Source organism: Eubalaena glacialis, chromosome 5 (assembly GCF_028564815.1).
Source record: "Eubalaena glacialis isolate mEubGla1 chromosome 5, mEubGla1.1.hap2.+ XY, whole genome shotgun sequence".
Classification (NCBI taxonomy): Eukaryota; Metazoa; Chordata; class Mammalia; order Artiodactyla; family Balaenidae; genus Eubalaena; species Eubalaena glacialis.
The window spans coordinates 66,052,912-66,066,319 of record NC_083720.1 but is presented as its reverse complement, the minus strand read 5'-3'; the positions used below and the strand labels follow the sequence as shown (position 1 = coordinate 66,066,319).

The following is a 13,408-nucleotide window of genomic DNA, read 5'->3' as shown; positions in this document are numbered from 1 at the left end:
AATTTATTGTAGTATAACTCCTACCTAGTTCCCATTATTCTCTGCATCAGTTTTTTGTTTTTTGGTTTTTTTTTAATGTGCCTGTTGTATACTTTTCATTGGGGAAAACACCAAACTTATACAAAAAATGAAACCAACAATATAGTGAACCCCATTGTCAACAGTTTTCATGGCTGATCTTGATTTATTTACTACTTCTCTCCCTTTCCTCCCACCCCAGATTACCCAAATTATTTTTAGGCAAATTCCAGGTAGAAATAGTTTTATACTATTGAATCAGTTTTCAGTTGTTATCTTCAGAGCTCCTTTCCCAGGGAAGCCATCTGATCATCCCCATCTCTGGCATGTTTCACATTATCCCATTAACCATTTTTGCCCTTCTGTGTTCCACTGCACCCTTACTTCCACGTCTAAGTCTTTTCCTAAGTTGTTCCATGCATATAAACAACTTTTTCCTCCTGCTTTTTATACCTCAACCCAATCTTCACGTTTTGATTTATTTTGGCTTGATTCCTTTATTTAGTCTCCCATTAAGTTATAAGCTTGTCAAGAGAAGACAGTTGGTGCTACTTACTGGTTCAAAAATTATTCCTACATAGAATTTTAGACTTTTCAGAGTACTTTCATTTTTACGAGAGTGTTATAAAACTTGTGTGTTAGATTTTAGAGAGTGTGTTATTCTCATTTACCAATGAGGTCATTGAGACAAAGGCAGCCACACTTCTCCAAGTTTACATGATACAGCTAAGCCAAAATTAAATGCCTAGGCTCTGGACTCATGATTTATTTTTCTTTCTATATGATAGTCTTTGTCTACATAGTATTCTGTATCTTGAAGACGCTAGATAATTTCTAGCTCTAATGAGCCAAGAAAGCATTTGTGAATGATACTGCAGACATTTTAAAAAACCTATTGATATAGGTCTATAAAAAAGGAGAATAAAAAGGAGTTTAAAGTTTAGTTTTAAAGACCAGGATAATATATTACATACCATCAAGAGAGGAAGAAAGAGAAAACTTACATTTCATTTCAGACTGTGAACTCCTTTTGGAGTCTCTTTCATCTTTATATCTGCAGGCTTAGCTTGGAACTTGCCTGCCCTGATTCTGACACATATATAGTAGCTTCTCAACAGAAATGTACTGAATGAGTTCTCATAAAATATTATTTCCATGGAACTAATAGAGGGTGAAACCAGGGCTCCTAATGATGTTAACTTCCCAGTTGACTAGTCAGTTGATGGTCCAGGGCATATCTTGAAATCAGTGAATATCTCATACTCTGTTCTTAATCCCGTATACTTTCATCAGGTGAACACTCCAACCAAAACCTACGGAATGGGGAAAGGCCGCGCAGCAGATCTGAAGTACATTGAAGCTTGTGCTAGACGCATTGTGCAAAACTCATACGGGTACAAAATTGTGACTGAGAAAAGCACAGTCCCAGTGAGGGCAGCAGAGAGTATTCGTCGAATATTTGATGCAAACACAAAACCCAACTTGAATTTACAGGTATAAAAAAAGGAAGCATTAGAATCTGGCTCTTCTTATGTAAATATCGATGCTTTAAAGTTGTCCGTAATTAATTCTAGCTTAAAACTTTCCTTTGCGTTGGGAGTCTAGGTGCTGTCCAACCCTGAGTTCTTGGCAGAAGGAACGGCCATCAAGGACCTGAAGAACCCAGACAGAGTACTGATTGGAGGGGATGAAACCCCAGAGGGTCAGAGAGCTGTGCAGGCACTGTGTGCTGTGTATGAGCACTGGGTTCCCAGAGAAAAGATCCTCACCACTAATACTTGGTCTTCAGAACTTTCCAAACTGGTTGGTACACAGCACTCAACTCTCTATTAAATTTAAAGCCAAGGACTTATTTCTCTTAACCCTGATAAGCTACACAGGTACTTTCTTAATATTAATAAAAAGATAACGCTTTTGAAGATAATATTCTTGTATATTATGAAATAATATTCACAAGGGGATCAAATATTTGGGTATAAAATATTCTGGAATATGTAAAAGAAAATAGTAATTACATTACTATTAATGTAATTAATTAAAATAGTAATTTTAAAAATCACTCTTTCCCTTCTTTTACCCTTTCTTCATCATCTTTCTTCTCTAATTTAAAACATTTTCCCTTACCAACCCACCCATTGCCTCCGCAAATTGAGCCCATCAGTAACTTTTATATCTCCCTAAGTAATTTGGATAAACTCAATGAAATATAATACGGATATATAAATTTTTTATTTTAGCTCATCGTATTCTTCCTTTTTTTTCTTTTAAGGCAGCAAATGCTTTTCTAGCACAGAGAATCAGCAGCATTAACTCTATAAGTGCCCTCTGTGAAGCAACAGGAGCTGATATAGAAGAGGTGGCAACAGCCATTGGAATGGACCAGAGAATTGGAAATAAGTTTCTGAAAGCCAGTGTTGGTAAGTTGAAATTTTTCTGTACATAAAGTAGGTTCATTTAGCTAGGTCTTTAACTTTAAGGAAGCCTTTGCTTAATTTAAATGCCCTTAAAATAATGATTCCATTATACATGTAGGCTTCAGCCTATCAGGGACTTTCTAAGTGAGGCAACTGTTACTTATATTGTTTAATAATTACTGACTGATTGGTAGATAAACATAGTTCAGTGATTTAGGAGGAATATATTAGTATTTTGTTAGAACATTTAGGTAGAATAAGTTTGGGAGACCACATAGGAAATCATGTAACACCTTATTGAAGCAAATAGGAAAAAATTCCTTATCATTTGCTTTTCCTACTAATACAATTATGGAAATGTGACCTTGGTGAACTACAGTCAATCCTCATTATTTGTGGATTCCATATTTGTGAATTAGCCTACTTGATAAAATGTATTTGTAACCCAACATCAATACTCATGTGGTCATTTGCAGACATGAACAGAGCAGCAAAAAATTTGAGTCACCCAACACATATATTCCCAGCTGAAGTTGAATAAGGCAATACTCATACCTTCTTGTTTTAGCTCTCATACTGCAAATAAGTGCTCTTTTTGTGGTCTATTTAATGCTGCATTTTTGTGCTTTTTTCCCTGTGATTTCACTGTTTAAAATGGCCCCCAAGCATATTGCTGAAGTTTTGTCTAGTGTTCCAAAGCATCAGCATGCTATGATGTGCCTTACAGAGAAAATACATGTGGTTTGATAAGCTTCATTCATTCAGGCATGAGTTATAGTGCTATTATTGGCTGTGAGTTCAATGTTAATGAATCAACAATATTTTTAAATAAGGTGTCTTTAAACAGAAATACACATAAAACAAGATTATGTTGATCAGTTGGCAAAAATGTGACCAGAAGCTCACAGGAACCTAATGCTGTATTTCGCCTAGGAGCAGTGCTTCAGTATTTGCTAATTCAGCGTTTGTGGCAAATCTGTAGAACATAATTACTGAGTTTAACAAGAACTGACGATACTTTTTTTGCATATAGGTTAATAAGATTGATGTAAAGGTAAATAGAGTCTTTTACAGATTGGGCCATAGACAGTCTTTCCTGTATTTCTGGGGCTTTATGCCATTTCTCAGTACTGATTTCCCTGGCCTTTTCTATCTTTTTGATATTTTCTCCTAGTGGCCATTTAATAAAAATAGCTCCTATTTACTGAAGGCGTATTATGCACCAAGTTCTGAGCTTGATATATCTTAATTATTAATCCTTATAACCGGGACTTCCCTGGTGGCGCAGTGGTTAAGAATCCACCTGCCTTTGTTATACAGCAGAAACTAACACAACATTGTAAAGCAATTATACTCCAATAAAGATGTTTAAAAAAAAAAAGAATCCGCCTGCCAGTGCAGGGGACATGAGTTCGATCCCTGGTCCGGGAAGATCCCACATGCCATGGAGCAGCTAAGCCTGTGAGCCACAACTACTGAAGCCTACACGCGCTAGTGCCTGCGCGCCAGGACTACTGAGCCTGCGCCCTCTAGGGCCTGCATGCCGCAACTACTGAGCCCGCATGCTGCAACTACTGAAGCCCGTGCGCCTAGAGCCTGTGCTCAGCAACAAGAGAAGCCACTGCAGTAAGAAGCCCGCTCACCGCAACGAAGAGTAGCCCCTGCTTGCCGCAACTAGGGAAAGCCCGCGCGCAACAATGAAGACCCAACACAGCCAAAAATAATTTAAAAAAAAAATCCTGATAACCTTTTACAAAGGTGTTGGTATTTCTAGAGATGATTAAGGATCGGGGGAATTTTTGTAACTTGGTCAAAGTCATAAAACTAATGAGTAGCTAGGTGTTTCTGACTCCAAAGCCCACGCCAACCCTCATTGTATACTGCATTGCACTAGAACAGGGGTGGGCAAACTACAGCCCCCAGGCCAAAATGCGGCCCACAGCTTGTTTTTGTAAATAAGTTTTATTGGAAAATAGCTATGCCCATTTGATTACATATTGTCTATGAGTGCTTTTGAGCTACAAAGGCAGAGTTGAATAGTTGTGCCAGAGACTGTATGGCCCACAAATGCTAAAATATTTTTTACCTGGCCTGTAAAAGTTTGCCAGCTCTATGTTAGAGTTAGAGATGCAGGGCAGTGATACCAGCTGAATGAGGGGAAAAAATAGAAAATATAGCCACAATAAAACTTAAGCTAGAAAGTGATTTATAATTATTTGTAATTATTTAAGATTATTTATAATTATTAGGAAATTATTTATAGAGTTGATTAGTTGCTTGCAAATTTCACACAAGTTATAAACCCATTAATTTTCCAACATTCAAATTTTATTATTAAAAATCCAAGCATAGGCCCTCTGATTAGTATGACAAAGAAAGTTGTAATATGATTTAGTTGTTTGGTTCCTAAATGAAAATATTATCTTTTGTTTTTTTTTTCTTTCTTCAGGTTTTGGTGGGAGTTGCTTTCAAAAGGATGTTCTGAATTTGGTTTATCTCTGTGAGGCTCTAAATTTGCCCGAAGTAGCTCGTTATTGGCAGCAGGTATTAATCTTTATAGTCAATAGGTTATGATTAACTTCTAATTAAAACATGTCACCCTTTTCTGTCAAATGTTTTTGATAGGATTAATTTTTTCCAGGAACTCAGTTATTATTATATTCAATTTGTTCATTTTAGGTTTATTTGTTGGGCTTCTGTGTTTATAATTTGTCTTTTTTGGTAATCATCTATGATGGAAGTTTATGATAAACCAGTATTCCTTCTAATTTTAATAACTAAATTTGCTCCCTGAGTAAAGCAAGAAATATTACTTTGAATTATAATTTTTCTCTATCTTGAAAGGCGTTAAGATAAAAGTAAAGGCAAAAGAACCTCTATTGTCATGCTTCCAAGTGGTTTGCATATGTTGATATTTGTTTTGTCCCTTTGAGAGTCACAGAGCTAAAATTAGAGACCCTTCTCAAACTGGAAATAGAGTTAACATTTATTGCATGCTTACTCTGTGCCAGGCACTCTTTTAAGCACTTTACATGTAGTATCTTAGTCCTCATCATTAATATTATCCCCCCATATATAGATGAGGAAGCTGAGGCTTAGCAATGTTAAGTAATTTGTTCAAGATACCAGCCAGTGTATGTACCTTTCCCAAATATTTTTTCCCCAAGTTTACAGCTTTTCAGATTTCAGCAGTGAGTAGGAATGGAAGGAAATTAACATTTTTAGGGAAATGTACACTTTTAGGTTCATTTCACTCAATCCAGTATGATGGCTTTATCTTACTGTCCATTGTGGGGAAATGCAGATAAAGGCTTGATTTTCCAAAACTTTCAGCTCATTTCCCAAGCTCTCAGGCTCTGAGACAGCTTCTAGAAGCTTAGAGCCTTAAAAAAAGTCTTTCCTTATATCCATCTGGTCACCAATATGATGTCTTGTTTGTAAATTCTTAGGAGAGTAACAGATTAGGTGATCAGAGACTTTTACTCGTAACATTTAGTTAAAAATTTTGCCAGATGTTCGTGCTGTTATGGTTCATCCAGAGGCAGCTATAACTCTGTACATAGTTTGACTGTTCTCTGTCCACTTTCTACTCACACTCAGTTTTGGTGAGGGGTCGGGGGTAAGCATGTGAAGGAGTACTTTGGGGTTTAATTGCTTCCACAGCGTTTGGAGAAGTTGGCTATGTGCCTTTTTTAGGTTGGCCTCATGGCTGGACCTCAAATGGGGTTGAAATTTAGCTGTGCTCCCCACCTTAACATCCATCCCAGCCCGATGCATGGAAAGTTAAGCCAAATGAAAATGAAAATTTTCAGGCTGGCTATAAGGAGTGGGGGGTGGGTAATTCTTTATTTATTTTTTTCAGTCTGTAGATACTAAAGAGGTTGTTAATCTTTGCCTCCTGTTAATTTATAAGGCTTGTATTCATACAAGAGTACTCACCATAAAGCTGTGAGCAGTGTATGGTACAGGCTGCACCTCTTCTAACTGATCCTTGCATAATTGTCCTTGTCATTTCAGGTCATAGACATGAATGACTACCAGAGAAGGAGGTTTGCTTCCCGGATTATAGACAGTCTGTTTAATACAGTGACTGATAAGAAGATAGCTATTTTGGGGTTTGCATTCAAAAAGGACACCGGTGATACGAGGTACCAGTTCTTTGAAATATTTCAACCTTTTTGAGAATGTTAACTCCTCATCTTATCCAGATTTTTTTTTTTTTAGGTAAGAAGTGGATTTATTTAGAGAGAAAAACACTCCACAGACAGAGTGTGGGCCATCTCAGAAGGCGAGAAAGGCCTTATCCTGATTTTTTGATAGTGGTTGTGTATGTGAAATACATGTATGTATATAGTATAAAGAATAAAAATAAAGTGGACATCAATATCCTCACAAGAAATAGAATCTCACCTGTATATTAAACCCCTTAGGTATTAGAATATATGCCATTTATGGGACTTCCCTGGCGGTCCAGTGGTTAAGATTCTGTGCTGCCAATGCAGGGGTTGTGGGTTTGATCCCCGGTCGGGGAACTAGGATCCCACCTGCCATGCGGCATGGCCAAAAAAAAAAAAATTAAAAAAAAAAATTTAGAATATATGCCATTTAAAAGTGCAGCAATACTGATTTTTTTCCTTCAGAGAGTCGTCTAGTATATATATTAGCAAATATTTGATGGATGAAGGCGCACACCTCCATATATATGATCCAAAAGTACCAAGGGAACAAATAGTTGTGGATCTTTCTCATCCAGGAGTTTCAGAGGATGACAAAGGTAAGTAGGCTTTGAGTCTCATGTGTCACTTTGAGTTTGGGCCCCCAGACTTTGTTCTCTAGAAACCTTTGGTGGTTCAGTATTTATCATTCATATCATTGGTAGGCCCCTCTTTTCAACCTTATTTCTCTAAAATTAAACTCTCAGACATTGCTTCATCAACTCTGATTTGAAGTAATCAGCTGTGGGTTAGTCTAGTGATTTTTCCAACATATTCTAAAAAGTCCCGGAGATTCCAAGGAGTGCTTCTGGGGCAAAATTGGGAGTACTCCAGGCCCCCCACCGTTACCCCTACTCACACTTTAACCAGACCATTCCACTTCTGTCAGACCCTCAACTCCTCCAGCAATCTTAGTGTTAAAATGCATAATTTCAAATCACTCCTTTCTTATTCCAACTTTCTGTTGGGTTGTTATAGTGGCCCGGCTCGTGACCATTTCCAAGGACCCCTATGAAGCATGTGATGGTGCCCATGCTGTTGTGATTTGCACTGAATGGGACATGTTTAAGGTGAGGTGACAGTAGTGAGATTAAGGAAAATTTTAGAGGTGTTCTAGTACCATTTGGGGTTGAGTATGTGTTCCCATATATGCTCTACTTGTTTCTTTGGTTCTGTCTTTACAGGAACTGGACTATGAACGCATTCATAAAAAAATGCTGAAGCCAGCCTTTATCTTTGATGGACGACGTGTCCTGGATGGGCTCCACAATGAACTACAAACCATTGGCTTCCAGGTAAGCATGATCCTGGATTGGTTTTGTTTCATTTGTTTGGTCATTTCCTTTTGAAAGGCTTTGAGTTTTAGAATTTTAGTATTTTTTCATTTAGCAATAGCATAACTCTGGGGCAACATGTCAGTCAATTCTCTGGGAAGTTCTGTGGTATTTGTGAAGTACTCCACTCCCTCCTTAAAATTGTGATCTAAAGGTCATTCAGTGTTGGTCTTTCTTACATAATATCAGTTGCCTATCATATGGGGCCAAGATATGCCTTGCCTTACCTCATATAAACATCAAGTAAGAAAATATACACATAAAAATTTTTTTTTTTTTTCCTGGAGCCTCCAAAGCTACTCTGCTGCACTGTCTGCATCACACTGACGCTCTCTGAGGCCAGGTCACTTATTCCTATATGAATGTTTTGAAAACTGCAGTATGCAATATAGTTGGCACATGTTGGTATAGGATCCCATGCCTCCGGGTGCTCAGCACTGTGCGGGTGCTGTGAGAGGTCTGAATGAAAAGTATGGGAGCTGCAGTGGTGCTGGCCCTCTTTTAGTTCAGAGTTTGTCAGTTAATTATGGAACGTTTAGGGAGCTGACACAAACCTGCACAGTACATTTTATGTTGCATCCATTTCAATTCTACCAGGGGCCCCAAAAGTATTAATAAGAGCGAGCTACTTTCCATTTCCTCAGAGCAGAAATGGAGTGGGAGGCTTGGGGGGAGGTTGGGAGGATAAAGAAATCTGCCGGGAGATTGCTGTCAGCATAGTCCTGAAGCAGGGCAGAGTGCAGCAGTGTTTAGAGCTGGCTGTGTGCGTCTGCTCAGTACCAGCTGTCTTGGAGAGGTACTGATGAGGCTTCATCCACTGTTCAAAATATCTCATCTGGTTCTCTTAACCTGTCACTGACTTGTTGAAGATCCTTCTTATTTAGAATTCAGTGCCCATGTCTCATTCATGAGAGATTAACTTGCAAGAAAAATCAGATGACATCCTTGTCTGTTCACACTCCATCAAAGACCCTGGGGACCCTTTTGTAAAAAATAAATTTATATATTTATTTATTTATGGCTGCATTGGGTCTTCGTTGCTGCACGTGGGCTTTCTCTAGTTGCGGCGAGCGGGGGCTACTCTTCGTTGCGGTGTGCGGGCTTCTCATTGCGGTGGCTTCTCTTGTTGCAGAGCACGGGCTCTAGGCATGCGGGCTTCAGTAGTTGTGGCACGCGGGCTCAGTAGCTGTGGCGCACGGGCTTAGTTGCTCCACGGCATGTGGGATCTTCCTGGACCAGGGGTCGAACCTGTGTCCCCTACATTGGCAGGCGTATTCTTAACCACTCTGCCACCAGGGAAGTCCCCCTGGGGACCCTTTTATCCTACCCCTCCTTAGTGAGTAATGTGACTGTTTTTCGCAGTCATGACTTAAACTCAGCAATGTTATTTTTTAAAGATTATTTGCAGGCACAGACACATTTTCTCTCATTCCTGTTTTACTCATCTAAAGGAGAAGATATGTAGAGGTGTATATATTTAAAATGAGTTTGAGTTCTTATAAAATTAACTTTTCCAAGTAAGGATTAAAAAACAATTAGACTGGAATTACTAAATAAAGGGAATTTATAAGCCACTAAATAAGACAATTGATGAATATAAAGCAGAAGCCCTTTGTGGTATGAGTCAGCATTAAATATTAATTTTTAATTAAAAAGACATTTATGAAGATTGTTTAGTATATTTATCTGTGCTGTGTAGAGAGGAGATAAACTTATGACTATTAAAGAAGCAGTGTCTTTAAAGATAAGATTGATTATTTTGGATAGAGGGGATTCCAGCTGGAGCCTTTCAGACTCTGAAACCTGAACTTCTAAAAAGCTATGCTGTTATAGCTTATGCAAGCTTTTTAGAATGAGGGAAACAGACATTAGAATAGAGTTTGAAAGAATGTGAATTAACTGGAATCCGGTCTGTTTATTGCTTTCACATGTGCTACTGAAACAATCGTGGCAGGTGGTTCCCTATTCTGTTTGAGGGGGGTCTGGTGTCGAGAATGACAAGAGTCAGTGTGCCCTGTTATGAATATGAAAGGGGGAGTGCAGACTGACTCTAGAAACATAAACAGTGTGGAAGGAACCAAAGATCTTTCATAGCAGCCCAGACGACTTGAGAAACTTTTTCTGCCTTTAAAAAGAAAAAAAGCATCTAGGTTTTAGCCCTTATTATACTACATTACAGAGTTTTTACATTTAGGTATTGTAATTGTTAATAATTTTCTTTCTAAAATCTTTTTTTCCCCTCTAGATTGAAACAATTGGCAAAAAGGTGTCTTCAAAGAGAATTCCATATGCTCCTTCTGGTGAAATTCCAAAGTTTAGTCTTCAGGATCTACCCAACAAGAAACCCAGAGTATAGACATTGCCATTTTTATTTGTAATTTTTTTGGTACTTCAGGATAGCAAATATCTATCTGATATTAAATGGTAAATGAATCAAGTGCTTTTAAGGAAACAAAACTATTTTTTTAATAATCAAATTTATACTAGCTGTATGGGAATTAGCATATCTGGTAATTATGAAACTAGAATGTTTTTTACATATTTTTATAATATTGTTACCTCAGTGATTGGATGCATAGCAAATAATTGTGTTGGTTTTAATGGTGTCAATTTTTGTAAAATTAAACTTCAAACACTTTTTACTTTATAAAATGTCTTTAGGCAGCACTTTAACATCACATTGTAATGGGAATGGCACGCTTCAGTTTTTCTGATCATTGGTTTATCTACTTGTCATTAAGTATGTATTTTAAACCATGAAATGGCTATGCTAAATACTGGGCTAAACCTGTTAACCTTTCCAAAAGTGTCGTGGACGTTTAGAGGTTTCTGGATTAATTGGGTAAGATGTTTTCCATGCCATTTCTTGTCTCTCTGAACTGAGGAGGATGCAATGGACAGAATGTGGCCTTTGAGCTTTTTTTTTCCTATGCTTCCATGTTAGAAGTAACCCTACAAGTATGGTTTGGTTATTGTTCTTTTGCTCCTTTTGTTTTAATGAGCTGTGTTGTTGGTTTTCTAGTCCAAAAAGATCATCACTGCCCATTTCCAATCAATCCAAATAAGACTAAAAGGCAATATTTTTTTTAGCATGAAGAGAAAATCAGTGTAGTGAAATGAAAATCTATTTCACTCCACTTCTTGTTTTTCCTCACTGATCACTATGTTTTTTTAGTCCAATATTTGTTACTTTTACTTTGCATTTTCTTCCTGTAACTCATTGCAATTTCTCCCTTTTTCTTTAAGTAATAAAACCAATATAATCTCATATATAAACTTATAGAAGTAGATTTTACAAGTTATGTATAGCATAATCCTAAAATAAGGAATTTTGTGTCTTCAACTATGTTTTTTCTTATGTCTCTTTGACTTATATTTGATTTTCTCTTGTGTTTATCATTACTGAAATATGTCAGATGTCCATTTGATGCTTGTGCTCTGCTGAGAGTGTACAAATTGAGTTAAACATATACAAGTCTCATCCTTTAGGAATTTTGCGGTTCAATAAGAATACAGAGACAAAGATGAGGACAGAGACACCTATAGAGATATCAAATACATAAATAAAATATTCTGCATAAGCCACTGTGTGGGTTATTTTTTGCCTAGTGCAAGTAACTAATAAGTCGTGACAGTATGACATTAGACAGGAAAACAACACTCCTTACTTTTTTGAGAAAGGGGAATTATATTGTTCTTTCAAATGATGCAAGAAAGCGAGGGAATTTAGCAAATAGACCAGGTATCGGCAAACTAAATCCCATTGGCCAAATCTGGCCAGCCACCTGTGAGCTAAGAATGTCTTTTACATTTTTACATGATTACATTTTAAATGGTTATATAAATTGCTATCTGGTCCTTTAAGAAAAAGTTTGCAGACCAGAGTGAAAGAAACAAAACACCAAAAAGAGATAAATGCCAGAGTATTTGAACATAAGATGATCCCTTGCTCATAAGACTTTGAAGTGAAGATGAGCTTATTAATTAGAATTTGCTTTACATTTCTGCTTGAAAATATTCTTGTATTGTGCTTAATAATCTTATATTCTAGTAAAGGGATTATAACCCAAAGATGTCTTGCTAAAACAGATAGAATTAGGCACTGGTTTTAAGTTGCAGGATGCTTCAATGCCTAGGATTGATAAGTAAATTGATAAGTAAACATGTAAAATATAGGTACTGATTAGAAGGTAGGAGAACTGGTAAGTGGAAGAAAATACAAAAGACAGTTCATAGAGCCATGTAAACTGGCTGTTTGTAATGGGGAAAAATCCCCCAGTGACTGGGCAGGTAACTTACAGCTATTTGAGGCCTTTGTGTGAAAAGTTGGAAGAAGATGGTTAGCCTTGTTCTCCCCTATTAAGAAAATTAAAGACCATGTGTATTTTAAAAACTGATACAAGATTTCTATTTTTAGGTGAGTTCCCTGGTGGCCTAGTGGTTAGGATTCCAGGATTTTGCTGCCGTGGCCCAGGTTCAATCCCTGGTTGGGGAAATGAGAGCCCACAAGCTGCACAGGTGTGGTAAAAAAAAAAAAAAAAAGATTTCTATTTTTATTAGCTAGTACTTTATGTGAGATTATTAACTAGTAATTAAAATTGAAAATAATACATGGACATGATTTTTAAAAATTCAAATAGATACAAAAGAATATATAAAAAAGTAAAATCTCTCTCCCACAATATGTTCTCCAGAAATCATGTGTTATTCCACCTAAGACTTCCAGCTTTAAATCCTGACTGCATTACTTTCTGCATTATTTTCCTCATCCGTAAAGTAGAGATAATTCATCTCTAACTCAGAGCTGTTATGCGGATTACATGAAATCACTGTCTACACAGAGATCTTACTGGCAGTGGCCGGCAGGTGATGGGTACTCCTGTTAGGCCCACTGACCCAGAACCACGTGTAGGCTCTGGAATCACTAAGAGTACAGTAATTAACACAGCCTTACAGGGCAGGCACTACACTGAGCCCTTTAGGTGCATTTTCTCATCTATTCCTCATGTAAGGCCTTTGAGATAAGTTCCGTCCCATTTTCAGATGGAGGGCAGAAGGCTAGAAAGATTAAGTAACTTGCTCACAGTCACAACCATTTGAATAGGAGCTTTTCTTACTTGAAGTTGAAAGCATCCTAATTTCAGAGGTATTATTATTAAGAGTGGGCACCTGTGACCTTAAGCAGAATGATGGGATAGCATCCCAAGGGAAGAAACAGATGATGGATAGGGCAAAACAGCATGAGCGGCAGCAGAGAAGGATGTAAATACTTGCCTTTCCCCCTCCCAGGGACTCCCAACTACTAGAAAAGGGTCTGAGGTTCTGCGGGGGGCAGGGATGGGGAAGAGCAGGGAGGTTCAGTAAGACAAACTATTGAAGTTAAGGTCTCGTTTTCTATGTAAGTTCATTTGTACTCACATTTGAGTAA

At 37.5% G+C, this 13,408-nt stretch overlaps 1 protein-coding gene across 1 annotated transcript in view; it reads left to right on the top strand.

Moving 5' to 3' along the window:
* The window catches only part of UGDH (UDP-glucose 6-dehydrogenase), a 29,852-nt gene extending 18,300 nt beyond the window's left edge, over window positions 1–11,552 (top strand). Inside the window, exons 4-12 of the mRNA XM_061191329.1 lie at window positions 1,312–1,512; window positions 1,624–1,821; window positions 2,288–2,435; window positions 4,882–4,976; window positions 6,450–6,580; window positions 7,073–7,206; window positions 7,625–7,716; window positions 7,831–7,941; window positions 10,226–11,552. Coding sequence (XP_061047312.1) covers window positions 1,312–1,512; window positions 1,624–1,821; window positions 2,288–2,435; window positions 4,882–4,976; window positions 6,450–6,580; window positions 7,073–7,206; window positions 7,625–7,716; window positions 7,831–7,941; window positions 10,226–10,336 — 1,221 coding nt within the window. The 3' untranslated portion in view covers window positions 10,337–11,552. The remainder of the gene's footprint in view (window positions 1–1,311; window positions 1,513–1,623; window positions 1,822–2,287; window positions 2,436–4,881; window positions 4,977–6,449; window positions 6,581–7,072; window positions 7,207–7,624; window positions 7,717–7,830; window positions 7,942–10,225) is intronic.
* Window positions 11,553–13,408: the final 1,856 nt, after the last annotated feature.